The sequence below is a fragment of the Lissotriton vulgaris genome, chromosome 2_1 (assembly GCF_964263255.1).
Source record: "Lissotriton vulgaris chromosome 2_1, aLisVul1.2, whole genome shotgun sequence".
NCBI lineage: Eukaryota > Metazoa > Chordata > Amphibia > Caudata > Salamandridae > Lissotriton > Lissotriton vulgaris.
In genome coordinates this window covers 536,480,901-536,503,739 of record NC_141687.1, presented here as the reverse complement: position 1 = coordinate 536,503,739, position 22,839 = coordinate 536,480,901, and the positions used below count along the sequence as shown (strand labels likewise).

At 42.4% G+C, this 22,839-nt stretch overlaps 1 protein-coding gene across 1 annotated transcript in view; it reads right to left on the bottom strand.

Annotated features, from left to right (window-relative positions):
- NME9 (NME/NM23 family member 9) overlaps nucleotides 1–22,839 on the bottom strand; it is a 703,404-nt gene that overhangs the window by 308,266 nt on the left and 372,299 nt on the right. The window contains exons 13-14 of the mRNA XM_086955486.1: nucleotides 7,894–8,038; nucleotides 5,958–6,065 (exon numbers count right to left, since the gene is read on the bottom strand). Of these exons, the coding sequence (XP_086811612.1) occupies nucleotides 5,958–6,065; nucleotides 7,894–8,038 (253 nt within the window). The remainder of the gene's footprint in view (nucleotides 1–5,957; nucleotides 6,066–7,893; nucleotides 8,039–22,839) is intronic.

The window sequence follows — 22,839 nt, the reverse complement described above, 5'->3', positions numbered from 1 at the left end:
AATACCATGCAGTTCTTCTACCCATAATGAAATGTAGTGGTAGTTTGCCTCACCCAGTAAATTCTTTTTTCTCGCTCCTGTAAGAAGGATCTGGGAACTTGTAAGAGGTTTTATACCTCAGTTTTTTGTTCATGAATTAGTCCTTAGGCATGATTTGATTTTCACTCAATGTCTGTAACACCCTTTGGTTAAATGGGATAGTTATTTACCACTTTTGGACATTTTTTTCATCTCAGAAATGCCTTTTCCTTTTGAGAAGTGTCCTTGCTATGGTAGAAAGAAAGGCGTATATGGTATGCCTTCCTCCATCTCATACGTTGAAGACAGCTGTAAATTCTAGAACATGTCCGAATGAACTCTTAAGAACAGAGAGGGCATCAGAATTTGAGGGATTCTTCAGAACATGAAGGTTAGGCATGAGAGGAAGAGGAGAAAATGCCTTGGTGAGACAACGTCTGAGGCATCTCCTGCTATGGAGGTAAGGTCTGCACAAAAGGGAGATCTTCAGAGAAAAGGGGAGGCGAACATGTTCATTGCCAACTTAATCACTCGAGACGTCAGCCGAAGTAGACATGAAGAAAATCGTCATGGTGCCTCAGCCCCGATATGCTTGCCCGCTAGGGTGCATTCTATACCTTCCCACCTCAGGGAGAAAGAAAAAGAGCAAAATATGCTGCATTGCTGACATTGAAGACAACAATGTCAGAGACAAGAAGATCATTGTCAACAGTGAATCCTCTTCGCAGATTTATTTCCCTGTTGGGTTTTCAGAAGCGAAGTGTGTCACTGATGCAGTCAAGATATCGCCATTCGATGTCGACAAAACCTTCAGCCCCAACAAGGCATCACCGCTCAATGTTAAAACCGCCTTCAACGGCATTGCGGAAACTAGTTCAGGGGAAACCCCAGTGGGTTCTCCTTATTCATAGCAGAAACACCCCACTCTTCATCATGGTCCCCCTCACTGGTGTCTTTTTCAATATCGCCAATTCACTTTTCACAAGGCAGACTTGTCACCATCTCCAATTGATAAAGAAATCAAGTACTGAGGTGCAGTGAACATCCAAGCCTCATCAATCCACGAGGCCTTCTTTAACCTCAGACTCTTATCCATTGCTATTTAAGCCGAACAGACCTATCACTCCATTTGAGGATCCAGTCCAGGAACATCTTTGTCTTCTACAGTTATCTTCTCTGAGTATGGCTTGCAAGACAACATCAATGTCTCTTCCATGTCTTCTTTCACCCAGACCTCCTGCATCTCACAGAACATGTACACTCAAAAAAGAGAGAGACACTGTTTTTTCATCTATATAGAGGGTTTCTTTCTCAAACTCTAATGATATGCCTTATACTCCAATATCACATGCAGCTTCTTCTTATCATGCATTCCCTGTGGATGATATTAACACTTTTCATGAGGTTTTGGCTAGAGGAACATCAAATCTGAACATTTCTGTGGCAGCTTCAAAACCAACCATCTCAGTTATCCTCGAAAAGCTTCAGGAAAGAGCAGCTCCAGAACCACTGCTCCCTTTGGTGCCAGGACTTCTGGATACAGCCAGGGACACCTTAAGCCTTTTGGGCACCCCGGGCCAAATGTAATTTGTGGGCCCATGTTTGGAACAGCTTTGGATTCATGGTACAATTTCAGCTCTTTATGCCCTCTTAGGCCAGATCACGGATAGTGCACAGGCACACTGGTCCATATTCTAAATGTGTTTACATATAATATTCAAGAATAGTGACGTGATTTCAATTTTAGAATATAAAGCAGCAGCAGCACACAAATATTATTGAAACTAATCTTTGTAACCCCCACACATTTATCATTTGTGACGTCCTGCTTTTGTTTAAAAGAAACACTTTTTATGGCTGCTGCATAATGTTGACAACCCAAAACATTTCTCTGCAAAATGTCTGTAAGACTCCCACACATCATCCACATTAAAATTAAAGGAAAATGCTGTTTAAAACAATCTGTTTAAGAATTATTCAACAGGCAATCTCAGCAGAACAGAGCTGGCTGTATCAGAGGGCCCCCTGAAAATCTGGGGCCTTGGGTCAGGGCCCACTTTGCCCTCTGGATATAGCTCAGGAATAATTCCTGGCACCTGCAACAGTTGAGTGAACTACACCAAGGTTATTAAAGAAATGTAAATCTCCACAGCAAGATCTGGAATGTCTAAAAATGTACCCTAAGCCAGACTTAGTCATTGTCACCTCAGTTAGAAAGACAAATATGTCAGCTCCGGAAACCACTGCGACTCCAGAAAAGGAAGAGAAAAATTCGGATTTTAGTGGACAAAAGGTATGTGGTACAGCTGCAATCCATCTTAAAAATGCAAATGCCACTTCACTTTTGGGTCAATAACAGAGAGAAATTGTGGACTGTAACACGTTTTTTGCTGATGGTTTACCCAAACATCAGCTATCAAAATTACTTAGAAGAGTTAAATGAGAGTTCACTGATATCCAACTAAGTTATCAGTGCAGCTGTAGATTCAGCAGATCTAGCCTCCACCTCTTATTGCCATGGTGTGGCTATCAACAGCATACAAAATGACACAAATATCAATGTTAAAAAATGGAAGCGAAGATCTAAGACAACTACTCCAATTCATCAACCCCCAGAAGGCGAAGACATTCCGTGGGGAGACAGTGAAAAACCTTTCAACCCACTCTCTGCTTTCTATTCCAGTGGGGGGAGCATTGTCTCTTCACCTGGAACAGTGGTCTACCATCAAAAAGAATAATTGGGCGCTAAATATTGTATCTCCTGGATACTTTCTTAATTTCAAAACAATCTGTACGTCTGTAATACCAAAATCAACATCAAAGAACCAAATGGAAATGCTAAGAAAATAAACTTCTATCCTCAATCCACAGAAATGGTTTAAGGCAACCAAAAAGGTCAGGGCATCTATTCACTATATTTAAAATAAAAAAAAAAGGTCTGAAAAAAGGCTTCAGACCAATTTTAGATTTACGGCTATGAAACAAATATATCAGAGGAAAATTCTGCATGTGGGCATTACATAAAATCATACCTCATTTAAAAATGAACGACATGATATATTCCATAGACCTTCAAGATGCAGACTTCCCCATTCCAATAACTCCACACCACAGGATGTTTCTGAGGTTTCGGAGGTTTATTGTAGGTCACCAGTGTTACCAATACAAGGTCCTCCATTGTGGCCTACAGACAGCACCACAAATGTTTTCAAAAGGTATTTCAGTAACAGAAGCTCAATTTAGAAAACAGGAGATATACATTTACCTTTATCTGGATGATTGGCTTCTGAAGCCAAGCACCCAACAAAAGGAGAAACAAGATCTCATAAGAGCTTGCAGACTGTTGAACCAAGGTTTCTACATAGGTTATCCGAAGTTACACCTGACCCCATGTCAAAGGCTGACCTACTGAGATGCAAATTTGGATACAGTAGACAGGACATTGTATTCTTTGTAGCAGAGAGCATTATCAATTTGGAACAAATGCATCACTCAAATTAACTGCAAAAGAGATAACACTGCTCCAAGATTGTATGGCACCTTACATTTGCATTATCCTAAATGCAATATTATACATGAGACTGCTCCAAGAGTGTCTGGAGGATCAATGGGGTCAGAAAGACAATAACTGGGAAGACCATCTGACACAATCACTGAGCTTGTGTGTGTCAGAAACGATCTAATGCAAAGAAACCAGAACAGACAATTGTCCCGGATGCTTTTCTCATCAATTGGGCCCCTATCTGAGTCACCTCGCCAAACAAGATTGATGGACAGTAAAGGTACACATACATTTCCTGGAATTGAGAGCCAATCTCCGTGCTCGCAAACCGTTCTCTCCATTCCTGTAAAACCTTCACAATAATCAGGATCAAAAGTACAACATGACCATCATTTTTTGCATCAACAAAAAGGGGCACACCAGATGAATAGTATCAATGGAAGCACAAATGATCTGACAGCAGGCATTAACAATGAAACAATGTAAATGTAAATGTAAATGTAAAATAGTTTTTATAAAGCGCATTCTATCGCTCCAAGGAGCATCTTGGCGCTGTAGTCCGTAGCCTAGAATGGTGGGCCGGAAACACTACTCACATCAATTTTATAATCCCTGAGAGACATTTAGAGCCTAGACTAGCTGTTTGCTAACCGTGTCTGGTAAATTAAAAGTCCAGGTCTTCAGGGCTTTCCTGAATTCGATCTCAGTGGGGATTTGCCGTAGGCTTTGTGGGAGTTTATTCCAGGCCTTGGTACCAAGAACGGCCAGGGATTTTCCTCCTTTGGTGGCTAATCTAAATCTGGGGACTGTCAGAAAACACATATCTGATGACCTCAGGTTCCGAACTGGTATGTATGGCTTGAACCGTGAGAGCAGATATTTAGGCCCTTTTTTGTGGTACGCTCTAAAGGTAAATTACCGGTATCTGTCAATAGTTGACAGCAATACATTTCCCATTGATAATTAACCCTCAAGCAGACTTCCCAAGAAAATATTATGAAGAAAGTCATGAATGGTGCTAACAACAAAGTTCTCTAGAAAAACTTTGAAGAATAAGGTACACCTTTTATAGGTCTCTTCAAAATGACAAAAACAGCAAATACCAAAACTTCGCACCAGAACATTGGTTGAAAGGCAATGCCCTTTTGATGTCATGGTCATAAGATATTCTGTATGCCTTCCCTTCACTGGCCCCAATTGCACAGGTAAATCAGAAATGAACAACACAACGGATGATGATCCTGATAGCTGTGGAATGGCCATGGCAATAGTGGTTTCCTGATATTATCTAAATGTCCAACAAACCACACAAGAGATGTCCACTCAAGCCCAACCTACTATTGAGACTTCAGGATCAGATTCTTCACCAGAACATAACATTGTTGCATTTGCCAGCATGACTCCTGAAATCTGGCAGTACAGTCACCTAGATTTACTTTCTGACTGCATGGAAATTTTAAGGGAAGCAAAAAGTTAGTCTGCTAGACAATGTTATTCCACGAAGTGTAAATGTTTTTGTAAATGGTGTCAGGACAATGGACACAATACAATTATATGTCAAAAAGAGACCATATATCCTGATTTAATTTATTTGGACCAATCAAAATTACAATTTCCTTCAAGAAAGGTCCATTTAGCAGGCATTACAGCTTACAAAAAGTCTCCCAACCAAAATTCTGTCTTCAAAATTCTCATAGTCAAAGAGTTTTTTGGAAAGTCTGAAGAAAGTATTTCTTCCAATTAAAAGACGTTCCCCCCTATGGGAGCTTAACCTTGCAATGCCAAAATTAATGGGTCCTCCTTTTTAACCCAGGTACAAGGTTACATTCTAGCATCTTTCTTGGAAAGCAGCACTTTCAGTTGCTATTATTTCAGCTCAAAGAGTTAGCAAGATTCAAGCCTTGTCTTCTATAGAAACCTATACAATCTTTGATACAAATAGGGTAGTAATGAAGGTGATCAAAAGTAGTTACAGATTTCCACGTTAAATAGACCATTACATTATCTACATTGTTCCCCCTCACTCTACCTGAACAACCCTTTTATTCACTAGACATTAAAAGGGTCTTGAAGTTCTACCTTCATAAATCTAAGGACACATGAAAATCTACTCACCTTTTTGTCAACTATTGACATATATGTCTAGTCACATACTGCTTGTTTCACCGTTTGTATGGCCGCTATGCAGCACAATATATAACATGGCAGCTAATGCTTTTAGCTGATCCTTGATAGGAAGACCATAGCTATATGGGGAACTGCATCCACAGTGGAGATGAACCCCTCACCAAATGAGAAATGCTTTCAAAGCTGACACTAACCTCCACATTGCACAGGAGTATATTCTGAAAAAGATAGGGGGTACTACAGACAAAGTAATATTAGATGATTCTAAGTGCAAGTAGAAATATAAAGAAGAGAAATATTAATCACAAACCTAACTGGTGCTTCAGCAATAGCCTGACTGACATCTGCGGGCCCAAGTAGCTCCCTCCAGTGTTCAACAGCCTTCTCCTTCACCAAAGCCAAGGCCAGGACTGGGTCACTGAAAAAAAGCATTAATATCTCAGTCAACTCTGCTTTTGTAGTTGAAAACAGACAACCGTATTTGTGTAAAGAAGCACGCTGGATGACAGTTAAGAGACATATCACTGAACTACAGAACCATAATTCCCTAGCCTATGAGGGGACTCTTTAATTTACATCTACCTGAAGGCTTCAGTTGGAGCTACAGGGGGCCCATGGGTGGGCAATAACAGAGGCAATGATGACAGAGATGAAAAATAGAATCCACTTGTGGAAAATGTGCATCTTCTGATCCATGTTCATCCCTGGGAAGCATCACTTCACATTTTGTTAAGGACTGATGTGACATTACAATTAGAATAAGTGTGTTGTCCTTTGCTGTAGAACCTTTAAGCAAACACCCCTTACTCTGAGACAACTGCATTGCCTATCTCACACAAACCTAAAAGACATATGGGAAGAGTTAGACTATGAGGGCTAGAATGGGTCTGTAGGGTTATGTGGGAAGTAGAACAAACAGACATGGAGTCATAACATTAAATTTAAAGGGAAAAATTATTTTCCTGCAACTGGAAACTGCTCTGGCTAGATTTGGGCATCCAGCAAATTTCAGTAGAGATAGGGCTGAGGCCAATCCTTTATAGATGGAGGCTTTGGGCTTATCCTGAGCTTATAACATACCATGGGGGGGTTGGAGGAGATTTTAATGCTGTCAAGTTGTAGCAAAATCCAGTGGATAAGGTATATTAGAGACACCTTGGGAAAGTTGGGAAAAAAGATATTGTGGGAAGATCCCAAAACAGCTGGGTCTATTAGCAAGAATACCACCAAAGTAAACTACGGCCAGTATAAATTGGACCAAATGCAGTCACAATCCACTTTTGGCCTCTTGTCTGATGCCTTCCTTGTGGAAAAGGATGAGTTCAAGAAGGAGTGGTTACTTGACGAGATTGAGCCTGCGGGAGCCAGTAACGTTATCGTAAGTTTCCTATGGCACCCGCCTTCTGTTTTCCTTCACCTCAGGTTGGGGCCATCCCTAAAAGCGGGATAGGTGGTATTGTCCCACCTACGACGCCAGTAAGCAAACTGTGGAGCATGTTTTATTATTTTCTCCTGCCTATGCCAAGAGGAGAAAAAAATGGATCCTTCAAGTGTGTCAAATAGAGGGTGTTAGAAAACATGTTGAGGCCTTTGCATTTTGAGACATGACACAAAATAGTGTATTGTTTTGCTTTCTCTCAATATCTTCCGGTGCTAAGAGAATTAGGCGCACAATTTTTAAGTCTAATGCAGGGCTTGTCATTATGGTAGCACAAGGGGTTTCTAATGATCTTGTTACCCCACTTTTATTAGTACCCCGAGATGATGTGGTTTAAGATTGTATTCGTCCATTAAAAAAAGTACCTGCTGTGAGATCTCACGGATCGAGATGTATTTGCTTACACTGAGAAACTGAGAAACTCTAGGGCCTCCTTTGAGTCTTTGACTGTTTTTAGCACCTGCACATTGTGAATATACGGACAAAGACTGCATTTGTTTAATTTTTTGATGTTCTATCCGTTTTGATTTTATGATGTTGTTTTCAACTGGTTTTATGTTTTTTATGGTGTATGCTAGTATGATTTTAATGTTCTTACAATTTATATTATGTTTTCTGTACTTTTATGGCTTGTAGCCGAAATAAAGATTTGAAATTAAACAAAATGCTTTCGTGTTTTAGATGCTTTAGATGCAACCTTTGATGAGGATCACTTGTTTTTGAGACACAAGTATACAGATATGTTCCAGCTCGTGGAGAACCCTGTGAGATGTGGCTGGAGAATTGTGATGAAAAGCTTTTCACTCACCTGGTCATCTGCTGTAGAAGAGCAGGGAAATAATCCTTGTCAATGTGCTCTTTGTAGAACTCCTTGACATGTTGCTCCGTGAGCATAACTTCTTTCTGCATGGCGATGGAGAAGCCTGCCTCCTGTATACTCTGCAAGACTTCATCTAGACCAAAGAAATTGAAATAAGATCTTAATCATTATTGATATCCAGAAAAAATGAATTGTTATCTAATTCTGACAAACAAAATGGCTCCATGATAATCGCAATGATCTCTTCTGGGACTTTAAAAGAATGGTGGAAAACCAATCAATCAATCAATCAATCAATCAATCAATCAATCAGAGTACTTGTAAAGCGCGCTACTTACCCGTGAGGGTCTCAAGGCGCTATGGGGAGGGGGTCGTGCTGCTACTGCTCGAAGAGCGAGGTCTTGAGGAGTCTTCTGAAGGTGAGTAGGTCTTGGGTCTGTTGTATGTGGGTAGGGAGGGTGTTCCAGGTCTTGGCGGCAAGGTAGGAGAAGGATCTGCCGCCGGAGGTCGTTCGTTGGATGCGGGGTACAGCGCTGAGGGCAAGGCTGGCGGAGCGCAGCTGGCGGGTGGGGGTGTAGAAGCTGAGTCTGCTGTTCAGGTAGGCTGGTCCGGCGTTGTGGAGTGCTTTGTGTGCATGGGTGAGGAGCTTGAAGGTAATCCTCTTGTCGACGGGGAGCCAGTGTAGGTCTCTCAGGTGGGGGCTGCGGCGGAGGACGTTGACGATCAGTTGGGCGGAGGCGTTTTAGATGCGTTGTAGTCGTCGTAGGTGTTTGGCTGGGATTCCTGCGTAGAGTGCATTGCCGTAGTACAGTCTTGTGCTGACGAGGGCCTGTGTCACCGTTCTTCTTGTTTCGGTCGAGATCCACTTGTAGATCCTGTGGAGCATGCAGAGGAGGAGGAGACGGCGTTGACCTGCTCAGACATGGAGAGGGAGGTTGCGTGCATGGTCAGTGGGTGTTGGTGCTGTTCCCAGTGTGGTTGTCCACCAGGAGTCATCCCAGGATGAGGGGGTGGGTCCGAGGATGAGGACCTCCGTCTTGTTCGAGTTCAGCTTCAGACGGCTGCTCCTCATCCAGTCGGCGATGGCCTTCATTCCCTCGTGGAGGTTGATTTTGGCTGTGTGTGGGTCCTTGGTGAGAGAGAGGGTGAGCTGGGTGTCGTCGGCGTAGGAGATGCTTTTGAGGTTGTGATGGCAGGCCACTTGTGCGAGGGGGCCATGTAGACGTTGAACAGCGTCGGGCTGAGAGATGAGCCCTGGGGGACGCCGCAGATGATATCGGTGGCTTCGGATCGGAAGGGTGGGAGGCGGACACACTGGGTTCTGCCAGACAGGAAGGACGTGGTCCAGTCAAGGGCCTTCTCTTGGATTCCGGCTTCTAGGAGGCGTGTCTTTAGAGTGCGATGGCAGACCGTGTCGAAGGCGGCTGACAGGTCCAGGCTGATAGTTCTACATTTTTAAGACTGCAAAGGTTGTCGGCGACTGCATTTTATTCTCATATAGCTGTTGTTCAGTAGACCATTTGCCTTTCATCCTTCAAATCTCCCAAGAAAAATGTCCATAGCCTACTTTAAAACCGTCTTCCCATTCCACATAAAGAACTATAATTAATGCATACTTACCAACTCTCTTCACTACGTGCCAATCTCACTCTTTTCCATTTGTTAAAACTTACTATAAATAAATGCATGCCAATGACAGAAGTGTGTAGTACACATACAAAGCGACGCTACGTAACGTAACATGCACATTTTCCCATTTCCCCTTTTTCCACTGAAACTCCAGAAGGACCAACATTTTAGCCTGGGCAAAGCTTGAGAAAATATTTTGAGGAGTCACATTCAACAAACATTTCTAAAAACATTACAGAATTTCTTATGGAGTTTTTAGACCATGTTTGCTTTTTGAGCCATGGTCCACAGAAGGATGCCCACCACCAGTTGTTTGACAGGGCTAATGCACAAGTGACAGACAAGGGAATAAACCCCACCAGCTTGGTCATTGGGTCTTCTGCTACAATTAAAAGTTGACTCAGCAGACTTGTTTACAGATGGCACCGGCTCCCTCTTTTTCTTCTTAGAAGCTGCTGGGCTTACAGGATGAGAAATTTCGAATTCCTAAAGTGGCATTCTGTGGAAAAGCGATCCGTAGTGATCCAGCACTTCACAGGATCATAGTCTGGCTGGAGGCAGGGGATAAATCTGATATGCTCGCCTCGCAACAGGCGCTTGTTTTTCCACAAGCTGAATGCTTTCCGGAGAGACAGCACTTTGAAGGCTTACTATTTGAGGCTATCCTACTGGATTCTCCTCAATGCTCTTGACTGCCCACTATGTTCTGTCCTTGTCCCCGGATCCAGGAAACCAGGAAACAGTGACCCAGCAGTCTGGTAGCTGAACGAAAACAAAGGAATCCACGGAGTGCACAAGAGAGAATGGAAAATGGACAAAACCCTCCTGGCATTACTCCCTCGCAGGGGTGGGGCCTGCTCAGGCTCAATGAGCATTTGCAGCTGCCAGACCTGGAGTACAGGCAGCAAGCTTTTAGTGCAGAGTTAGAAGTCAGCAGGGAGGCAGCACATAGGAGAACGGCCCTTTACCAATAAATGTAGGACCTGTACCTTCCCCAGTATCCCTTTGAGAGCCACCTAGAAGTTGAGCAATTCGCCTTTTCTCCTGTTCCTCTGCTAATGGGCAAGAAAGACAAAACAAGCTAAGGGACAGACATTAACAATACAACATGGTCATTGTTCGGGTTCTGCACTCAATATATAAAAGCACAACAATTGAAAGCCGCGCTCTCGAAGTCACAGTGCGCAAGAGCCGGTCCAAGGATTTTTCATGCCACTGAGTCCTTCCACCTTGGAAAGTCAGGGGGTAGAGCGTGAGGCAGATTGGGGGAACAAGGAAAGTGCCTTCTGCCTGCTGGAATAAGGGGTAGCTGCTCCGATCAACAGGCAAGAAGAAGATAAAGGTGATAACTGAAACCGATATACACCAAAGTGGCCAAACATCACTCCAAGGGGGTGGCAGTGGCAGCAGCACATATACCAGAGGGAGGAGGTAAGTTGCTTATCTTTTAATTCCTTCTCTCTTTTACTTGGATAAGAGTTTCATATTGAACCGGACTGGTTTCAAAAGGAGCCATTTAATCATTAAAAAAAACAAAGAAGTAAAATTATTAAAGGAGGGAAAATGCTGAGAACAGCAATTAACCACTGAAACAAACAATATTTCTAATTTAGAGGCGTTTATGGCTCATTGCCTACTGATAAACATCGATCGCCTTACACATCATGCACTCAGAAAAGGGCCAACGACTAAGCAGAAAGTCCATCTTTGTATGCACACAAAGAATAGAAGGCCCGAAAATTGATATTAATCAACTCAGACTGGAAGCTCCACTATAAACTCCAGTACAATTTTCTTACATCAAAAAATATTCACCTCAAAATGAAATGATAACGAAAGATCCCATTCCTTTCACAGAGCTCACCAAAAACAGTCCTAGCATTTGAAGTACATACTGGCAAATCCAGCCCCCAGGTTATTATCAGATTCTCGGACTCCTATCATGACCCTTCAAATAATCCAATGAGAAATACATCAGGTTCAGTGCCTATGAATGAAAACATTACCTTTCCCCAACTCTATGATCAGGCCATGCATCAAAACCATCGCACAGATACATCATAATGGTAAAGACAGCTTAGATCTGTCAATTAAAGCTCATCCTAAATTAAGCTGACGTTCAGCAACTAGTTGACCTGTTCACAATCAACCCCTTGCTAACTCATAATGTAGAAGACAATTTGATAAACACCAACACTAGTATACACAGCTGAAATAACTTTTCACTGGCAATGGCCATCAAGGTGCTAAATTGCCAATCACATAAGCTACAATTACAAGTAGATCGACTAAAATATATTGCCAACTGCATTTCTCAGCTCAAAAGCAAACTTACACACTATAAAACACAAGCCTGATTCAATCTCAGAGGCAACCAAGGTTCGAAACTGATAAACTCTAGTCACTTGATAACACAAATTCATCAGAAAGAAACAGAAAGAAACTAAGTTTAAAAGCAAAACCATCTTCAGACAGGGCTTAGAATTAAGGGAAAATACTACAAGGAAGGATGAAAAACGACCCAATTTTCGTACACAGGCAATAGGACTAGAAACCCCCCCCCCCCCCCCCCCCCCCACCACAACATTAAAAGAGCAAAGGGCAACCATCCAGCCAGGTTTAAGCAATTGTGAACAACAGATAGGGTATTGGACAAAGTCCCTCGTAAAAATAACTAATACACCGCCATCAGCTGTCACAACTGTCACTGTCTCTCCCATCAGTAAACACTGTTGTGTTGCCAAGGGCCAAGAAAGTTGTCTTGGCGAGGTCCACAGTTAAGGTACAAACAAGAAAGATCTCATGAAAGGGTCAGTTACAGAGGCAAGAAAAGCCTCAGCAGCCACTATCGATAGAACTGGTACTACCAGCCTTTCAATAAACACACAAAAACCTCCAATTCCAAAGGTGACAATTAAGATTCATGCAGCACAACAAGTGAACAAAGGACAAAATACTGAAACAGAACAAGCAAACCATGGGTCAAACACAGAAATGTTACACCAGCTGTATCAATCGAAAGTAGATCACAGTCACAGAACAAAACCCGAATGTGAAGTAATACTGGTTTCTATGTTCATTTTCACATCAGAATATAAAGAAAGATATTGCCCTTACGAGCAGTTATACCGGCTCTATGGCATTAACCACACAAGTCATAATAAGAATGAATTCTGTACCACAAATAATTACCTTTGGCACTGAGGAAACACATGTCATATGGCGATCTACCAAGATAGCGGAGATGCTGTATAATGCCAAGGCTGAATTTGAGAACTTGGGTATTAGCTTTGGCGAAAAAGAAAGAAAAAGAGAAAAATATCCCAACATCCTGATCCTTAGAAGACATCCTCACCATCTAAACCACCCGCAACAATCTACCTTAAAGGATACCTCTGACCTTGGCTTACAAATCACTCACAATAATTTCCTGGAATGTTGCAAGTCTGCATAGATTGTTACAGAACTCAGATAGCCTTGCATTTATAAAACAATGTGATATCATTTGTCTGGGGTGCTTGTATGACATTGTTCTGCATTCTGTCCATCAATTGCTCTTTTTGCATTTGTCACCCCCAGTGGGAGTGGTTTGCTCAGAGGTGAGTCCCATGCTCTCCATGCCACTGGAGTCAAGCTACCCTGCCTGCTGAAAGCCTGAAACCGGTACTAGGATGCTTGTTTCCAGTCCAGGGCGGACCAGGCCTGGCAGTTCGATCTGGACTGTTCCCATAGGGCACAGGGTCAGGACTGATTTGCATATGGCTGGGTCCAAACTGGAATGGCATGGTGAGCAAAAAAACGATGGATTTAGGCCCAGATCTCTGTACTGGGTTAATTGCTGTCAACTCAACAAGTGTGAGCTACCATGCCTCTATCGCCAACAGCATAACCCCTTATCAATAACACCAAAACGGATGTATGACGTATTAACACATGCTTTAACACGTCTATATCACGTGTGCCATTACAAAGCAAGTGGTTACAACAACTTGCCTTAGGGAAGCTCTGAAATTTGGAATAGTATATTTTACTATTCCAACTCCAGTCTGTGCAACAGTAGGTGTTGGATTTGAAACCCAACAATGCGTTTCCTAAAGCAAGTTGTTGTAACGACTTGCGTTGTAATGGAACGCGTGGTAACAATGTGTTTATTGTAGTGCCTGCATTGTAATGGCACTGGGTAGTTCTGTCTGCGTTGTAAACACTGTTTCTACCCCTGAAGTCACACCAGGCCTCCCATACCTTTTCCCATTTTTGGGGCAGCCCGACTCTGATAGACTACCTGTACCTCCGTCTGGCACCAATTAAAGTCCAACATCCCAATCTTCGATCCTTGCGGGTGTACTAATACCCCATGCCCTCGCTATATTGTGCTTGGCAACCCTTTCCAGCATCACTAACCAGATTATTTGGTACCTGAACCAGGTCTCTGCTTCTGACACTGTCAGGAGGGGCCATTTTGTCATTTTGCATCCGGGGGAACATTTGAAGACAGAACTTAGGACATGTGCACAGTGACTTTGTGCCAACATTTCTGTATCACCGGGCATTCCCACAGGATATGAAAGATTGCGCCCTCTTGGTTGCTTTCCCATAGGCATAATGATGTGTACGCTCTACCTATCCTGTGCAAAAGGATCTTCCAGAAGTAGGATCTGTGTAGAACCTTAAGTTGGACTATTCTGAGCCAGGTTCGAACAGCTATTTCCCTTGGGATTTGGATGGCCTCTGTCCAATCTTGGTCATCTACGTGGCCTGGGTCTTCAGTTCATACCTCTCTCAGTGCCTCCAATAGATCAGGGAAATTATTAATCAGTTTTCTATGGATTGTAGATAACACTTTTTCAGGTATAGGCTCCATGAGCAAATGATCTTCCAGAGGCGACGTCTCAGGCAGCTGCTCCCCTTCCAGGATATGTCTCCGCAGAGCGTGTCATAACTGGAGATACCTGTAGTTCTCTGACTTCGCGATCTCACATTTCTGGAAGAGGACCTTGACCTGTATCAAGGCCTGGCCCCTTCAAATCTCTCCAAGGTGTTTTATACCGTGTAATTCCCACTTTCAGAAACCTGCCAGGCCCCCAACTTTGTGAAGTAGGTCGCTGTGCCAATGAGGAGTCAAGTTGATGAGTTTACCACTCCATCCCAAGTAACCTTGGGCTTCTTTCCATATCCTAACCACCATCTGGGTGTGTGTTGGCAAACCCTGCTCTCTTTTCCTATGGTAGAGAATCGTCTTGCACCTTCCACGACCCATTGCATCTCTATCAACCCGATATTCCAGTTCCTGCCTGTCCAAGAATACCCAGTCATTAACTACTAAAACTTGTGTCGCCCAATAGTATTTCCCTATGTCTGGGACTACCAGTCCACCATTATACACTCCCCTCTTTAGTTTACACAACGCAATGTGTGGGGTGCGGGCATTTCAAAGGAGTAATCAGACTTCATGGTCTATCTTCCTAAAAAGCTCCAGTGGAATGTGGAATGGTATATTTTGAAGAATGTACAAGAAGCACAGGAAAGACATCATTTTGTAGAGAGCAGCACTGTTCATTAAGGACAGCGGTAGGTTCCACAGGCGAGCTACATCCCGACGGTGCCTGTCTAATTGTGGAAGTATATTTCTACACAGGAACTCTTGTGGGTCATGGGTGCTGTTCATTCGGAGGGGAGACATGGACTTGGACCATTTGGTTTGGAATCCCAAGTAGCTTCCGAAGAGATCAAAGACCTGTAGAATTCTGGGCAATAGAATGAGTGATGTATAGCATGATGTCCTCAACATATAGGGAGACATGTTCTTCTCAGCCTCCCTCAGCCCTAACTCCCTATTTTTAGGGGGTCCTGATGAATTCAGGAGGCAAATTGCTTGAGTGCCAAAGCAAAAATCATAGGTGAAAAGGGGCATCCCTTAAGGGTTCCTTTTTGCTGGGCAAAGATATTTATTTATTTATTTATTTATGTATTTATTTATTTACTTTTATTTTGAAAGTTTTATAGAGTGCGTACAAGACCCAAAGGGGTATCAGAGCGCTGTACAGCATTGTAGTAAGCAATTATACAGAACATAATGAAGATATAACATTAGTATCATTGATGCAATTCGTTAATCAGTAGTCTTTTAACCAGTTTTTTAAAGGAAGTAGTGGAAGGATTTGATCTGATCTCTGTTGGTAAGAAGTTCCAAATTCTTGGAGCAAGTCCGGAGAATGCACGGTTGTACGATCTTTCCTTTTTGAATCTTGGAGGTTTCAGGAGAAAGATGGACGTACTCCTGAGGTTCGTGTTAGAGCCCGATAGTTCAAGATGGATTAAACCCAGATCAGTTGACTGAGGGTGAGTGTTTGATTTTCTCAAACAGTTCATCCATCATCCCCTTTGGTATCGCTTTGTTGGGACATGGGCAGCAAGGGCATGGCGGAGCTGCAGGTACTTGAAGAATAGGGAGTTGTGAAGGGTGTAACCCTGCTGCAGGTCAGAGAAGGCCCTGATGTGATCCCCCACCCACACGTCCCCATGGAGAGAAATCCCAACATGGTCCCACTGCTGGAATCCTGTGAGGGTCACCGTCTCCTGCAACCACCTGCCCTGCCATAGAGGTGTGTGCTGAGTGAGACGATTGTCCCATTGCGTGTGTCGAAGGGGCGAGTACCAGGCCACCTGGACCCCTCTAGTGATTGGTGGAAACGCTTGTGGTATGGGGCCTGGTACAGTCAAGTTTGGATGCGTGGAAAGTGCATGTCTCTAAGTTCGATCCCATAGGCCAGATCAGACCACCCCCCTGTAAACCAGTCATGGATGACGAGGAGTCTGGTGGCCAGATAATAGAGGTGGAGGTTCGTCATACCCATACCTCCGTCAAAGGGCGGAATCCGGCAGCGAGCCAGGTGGCCTCCCACCCCCCCATAGAAACTTTGTGATATCCCATCGAACTTTCGGAACCAACTCCCCGGAAAGTGAAAGGTGGTATCCTGAATATTATAAAGAAAGCGAGGAAGGATCATCATTTTAAAAAGTGCTCCTCTTCCAAGAGGGTTAAGTGGTAGTGTTTGCCAGCATTTGAGATCATGTTTGGCCTTCATGACCAGGGGGTAATATTGAGCGCCCACTCCAGCTCCGGGAGCAGAGCCACCCAAATCCTGAGGTACTTAAAAGGCTTTCTCCTAATGGGGATAGTCGATTGCCAGTCCTTGAAAGATGGAGCGGGATCAGGGTAGATTTAGCCGGGTTGAGCCGCAGGCCCAAGACGTCTTCGAAGGCCCAGAGCACCTCCAAACATCGGGGACCAGTACTCTCCATATCTGCTAAGAAGAGCAGGACGTCATCCGCGTATTGGACGATCTTGTCTTCATGGCGGGAGTTCCAAGACCAGCCTTGGATCCCGATATCACTGCGTATGAGGCAGGCCAGGGGCGAGCAAGAGGGGTGAGAGAGGGCACCCCTGGCGCGTGCCTCTCCGGATTGGGAATGAGTCTGGGATGGCGCCATTGGTAAGGACCCTGGCTTTGGGAGTAGAATAAAAGGGGCAAACAAAATGCCGGAAATGGGGTCCAAAGCCCATTGTCATGAGGACGTCCTCCAAATACCTCCAGTCCACTGTGTCAAAGGCCTTTTCATAATCTATAAGTAGATGTGCTAGGTATGGTGCCAGATAGTGACAGTGGGCCAAGGCAAGGTGGAGGCACGATATGCAATGTCTGGTGCCGCGAGCCGGCATAAAGTCACACTGATCCGGATGGACCAGCTTGTGCAGGAGAGGGTGGAGACGGTGGGCCAGGGCTGTGGCAAAAATCTTCATTTCAGTGTTGATTAAAGAGATCGGACGGTAGTCCGCATAGGAGGCAGATGGTGGTTGGGTTTTCAGAATGACAACGATAGTGGCTACATCGGTCTCTGAGGAAAGGTGCCCACTTCAGCAACATGATGAAATAGTTCAACCATTTGGGGCACCAATAAATCCCTGTAGGCCGCATAATACTACTGAGGGAAACTGTCCGGCCAGGGCGTCATCCTCGAATTCAGCGAGGAAATGGCTCCTTGTATCTCTTCTGGAGTAAAAGGGAGATCGAGATCTGTTACTTCTGCCTTAGTTAGGCAGGGAAATTCGACCGCAGCCCGTTCCAGCAGGTCCACAAGAGCAGCCTCGCGGGGTGAGAGGGGGAGGGGGGGGCGAGTGGAGTACAGCTGAGCATATTACTCTCCAAAGGCCTGTGCGATGGCCCAAGAAGTGTGATGGCGGGTTTCGGTGGCGTCCTGAATCTCAGGAACGATCCTGTTTGCCCTGGAGTACGAGTCTCATGGCACTATTGAATATAAAAGGCATATGCAAGAATCATACTTAAAGAGCTAGAAGTGTAGATCGAGGAAAAACAAATTATTACATTTTTTCAAACAGGGTGCAGGTCAGGATGTAACCCACTAAATAACATTGTTGCTGTATTATTCCTGATGGTACACAGACAAAATATCGATTTTTAAATATCGATATACAAAAATATCGAAGTTTAAATATCGATGGGACAAAATATTGAAGGTAAGTAATATCGACAGTCTTAATATCGATATTAGTATGATATCAGTAATATCGAAGTTTTAAATATCGATGTCAATAATATCGAAATAAATAACTTCGATGTTACTAATATCAATTTTTAAATAAATTTAGTGTATATTATATTGTATTTATTATGTTTTATTATTAATTTTTATGTAATTTAATTAAATATTGTCTTTTACTACTGTAGCGGGTTGTGGGTTTATAGGGGAATAGGGTGGGAAGTAATTTAATTATGTTAAATTAATTATTAATTAGTAGGAATTATGAATTAATTAATTGAGAAATAATTTTTAATTAATTTTAAATAATTGATTAATTGATAAATATGTTCTGTAGTGGGTTATGGGTTTATAGGGGAATAGGGTGGGAAGTAATTTAATAATAATTAATTAATTAATATATGTTTGTACATATTTTAATTAATAATTAATTGGTAATTAATTTATATTAATTAGTTCGTTAATTAATATAATTGTGTACATATTTATAATTATTAATTAGTTGGTAATTAATTAATATTAATTATTTAATTACATTAATTATAGTAATTTTTTTATATATAATTTTTTGTTATTCTTTATTAATTAATTGGGAAAAATAATATTAATTATTAAATTAAATTAATTAGAGCTAATGTGCTAATATATTTACTTTATTGTTATTGTTAATTAATAATTAATTGGTAATTAAATAATATTAATTAATTTTGGGTAAAGGAGTATTTTTAGGGTTCAGGGTCAGTTTTTAGTTTTTGGGTAAAGGGGTATTTTTAGGGTTCAGGGTCAGTTTTCAGTTTTTGGGTAAAGGGGTATTTTTAGGGTTCTGGGTCAGTTTTCAGTTTTTGGGTAAAGGGGTATTTTTAGGGTTCAGGGTCAGTTTTCAGTTCATGGGTAAAGGGGTATTTTTAGGGTTCAGGGTCAGTTTTTAGTTTTTGGGTAAAGGGGTATTTTTAGGGTTCAGGGTCAGTTTTCAGTTCATGGGTAAAGGGGTATTTTTAGGGTTCAGGGTCAGTTTTCAGTTTTTGGGTAAAGGGGTATTTTTAGGGTTCAGGGTCAGTTTTCAGTTTTTGGGTAAAGGGGTATTTTTAGGGATAAGGGTCAGTTTTCAGTTCATGGGTAAAGGGGTATTTTTAGGGTTCAGGGTCAGTTTTCAGTTTTTGGGTAAAGGGGTATTTTTAGGGATAAGGGTCAGTTTTCAGTTTTTGGATAAAGGGGTATTTTTAGGGTTCAGGGTCAGTTTTGGGTTTTTGGGGTACAGGGATATTTTTAGGGTTCAGGGTCAATTTTGGGTTTTTGGGGTACAGGCGTACAGGGTAAAAACAAAAAAATATTAAATTAAATCTAATAAATAACATTAAAAAAAATTACATTAAATTATTAAGTGTTTTATTTATTTTAAATGTATATGTATTAGTTTTAATTTTGTTTTAATATTTTTATTTAATATTTGTAAAATTATATGTTTTTTAAAATTATTTTTACATTATTATTAATGCATTTAAAAAAACGATATTCTTGATTCCGATATTTTTGTACTACGATATTATTTTTTCGATATTTTTGTACTTACCTTTATGAAGATAGGATTCCGATATTTTTGATGTCGATATTTTTGCTCCGATATTTTTGTATTTCGATATTCTGTCTGTCGATATTATGTCAGACATTCATTCCTGATGTTTAAAGAGGGTATGCAGTTCCTATGTGAAAGGGGGGGGGGTGTTTTGGGGAGGAAAAGGGGTGAAGGGGAAAGACAGGTCTTTCTTCGTAATGCCCTCACACACCCCTAAAGGTGTCATGCTTAATCATAGGGCGGGTGCCCCTCGTTAGGCCGGCGCTGCAATGCCTCACGGGCTCCCGAAACCGGGGCTCTTTGTCGGGGATCTTCTGAAGAGGAAGGTGCGTGCGGGTGTGGGGGCTGGGTAATGCACAGTGAGATATGGTAAAATAGGTATAGAGCAGTCATCTACAGTCAATTTTAATGAAAAGGTAGCTCTAGCCTAAGTAAAAACAAAAGTGGGCCCCTGTGGGAATATTAATGTTCCTAACGGGCAGTCTAAGAGTTTAAGGCCGACATTTTTCGTGCCTATGCTTGCCCCTAACGGGTCAATTGACACTTCTTAAGGACCGTGGTAAAGTGAAGTGGATGCGTGCACTACAGCCTGGTATTCAATTAAAAATGTGAATTACCAGGGGCAGCAGAGACCCTAGTTGCCATTAACTGGGAAATCGGTAGACCCCTAGTAAAAACATCAAAGGCCGACGGGGGTGGCCGAAGCACGACGTTACTCCGTTTGTAGGTTCCGATCAGCAACTTGCTGTAATCCTACCCAAGCTCCAGGGCCCGTGAATTATTCCTGACACAGCAGGCAATCACACAGAAAAGTGGCCCTCTTTTTGCCTGCTTTATCGTTTACTCAGCTGTTTTCAACAAAGTTGACAGGCACATTCAATGGAAAAGGTTACTAGCACGGTGAATTCCGACTGCTCAATTAAGGGCAAATATAGCGCTCTATTCTGATATCTGGTAAAAATTTAAATAGGCCAAAGATCATGGGGTCTCAAAGAGGATACATACAAACAAAGACCTAAAACAGAAATGCGTCCTTGCTCCAGCCCTTTTCAATCTTTATACAGTCGACATTGAAGAAGCATTAGGCTAAACAAGATCATTCCCACCCAGAATTCAGGACCATTGTATTCAACTCCTTCAGTACGCTGATGACGTTGCACTACTGGACAAAGAGCGTTATACTAATTACAAAAGTCCAATTCTGACAATATGATAACACTCAATACATAAAAATATATGGTAATGATTTTTGGGAAATATGTAAATAATTTCAAGAAACTACTGGCACTCTGTGCTACACTGCAGCCAAAAACTAATTTGGCATATAAGTTATTGAAGTGTTAGCCTGCGGGGAGGAGTTTACACTTATGACCATGGCATTTTATTCCAATCCAGCAGTGAAGGTCTGGGTCAGCAGCCACCTATCTCAATTATATGCACTGCCACAGGAGAGTTGACAGGTCTGTCCGCTTCCTCCCGCCCTTCTTTTTCTATTGGTCATTGAGCCACTGATCTCCTCCATGATGGATAACCAAGATATTACAGGTATTAATTTTTTAGCTCAGGCAGACAAATAGTGGCAGCCTAAGCTGATGATGTGCTGTTGTTCACTAAGAATGCCACAAAGGCTATTCCCATAATTATGAGGAAAACAGAGAGGTACCCACTGGTGGTGGGTTACTCTTTAAAAAAAATGACAAAAATGAGGTCTTCCCTTTGAACGTCCACTGTAGGCCATCTGTGATTGATAACCTGGGCCTAAACTGGCAACCAGATTCTATCAAATGCGTAGGTATCTGGTTTGGTAAAGACCTTAAACACTACTTCTCCATTAATGAACACAAGATCCTTACCAAAATAAACGATCTACTCAACACATGGTCCCCCCAAAATATCACCCGGTGGAGTTGGGTGGATACTGTTAAAATGATGGTGGCTTCTCTGGTCAATTTTATTACTAGCATGCTTCCTGTGTCTCTCTCCCCCTCCTTTTTCAAATTGGTGAATAGTTATAAATCCAAATTTTGATGGACCGTTAAGAAAGCACGAATTTCCATGATCACATTGAAGATGAGTAAAACCTCTGGAGGTATAAATCTCCCTGCCTATTCACAAAACCAACAAGCATTCCTGGCCTCCCAGGGTTCCTGGTGGTTTCGGGTGCACAAGACTCAGTTAACATGCCCCTTGCCTCTCAGTGTCACCCTCACTATACACAACTTAGCCAGACTCCCTGTGGAACATTTGAAATGTATAATAACTGATACTACTGCTTGATAAACGGCTAGGCTATTAAATATCTTACTCAACTAAGGCCTCCGTATGGTACAATCATAGGATTAAAGTGGATGGAAAGACGGTGTTCTGGGAAACATGGGCGAGGAAGAGTATAAACTCAATAGGGGATATAGGCACCCGTTCACACCCTATCCCGTTTTCGACCCTACGCCTAACATTTGAGTTATCAGACATCGACTTTTATAAATTCCTGACATTGAAAAGCATAGTCAGTAAACTGAAGTTTCCATATCCACCTGACCTTCCCACTTTGCTAGGTAATTTCAAGAGAAAGGGTCACTCAGCATCAAGCACATATGAACTTCTAGAATCACCCAAATGCTTTTGGCTGAGAACATTTTCCCGGTAATGGGAAACTCACAAACATCCTAGACACCACATGGAAACAAATCTGGCAATCCCTATTTCCTACATAAATCACACCGCCCTAGCAAAGTTCAGATTCAGGTCCAATCATAAATCATACTGGACACCATCGAGATTACAAAAGATTGGCTTAAATATATCGGATGCTTGCCGACAATTTGGGGAGGAGGAGGAGGCAGTGGGGGACTTAAAGCAAATCTTTTTAAGACGTAAAATGGCTTAATCGCTCTGGACTGTGATAAAATCTCTGATTCTCGGTATAACAGGAGAAGCCTTTGAGATCGTTTTCTTGAGCGCTGCCTGGGCTTGCACGCAAACCCCCATTCAGCGGGGTTTACTGAACAGAACTCAATGTTGACTGACCTTCTACTGTCTCTGGACACTAAGCTGATACCTTCAGACTGGAAACTAACATCCGTGAGCTCCTATGAAATATGGTGGAATTTGCTGTGCTCTGTTGGAGGTGCTGTTAACATCCTGTATGCAAAACTGCACAGTGCCTCCGGACC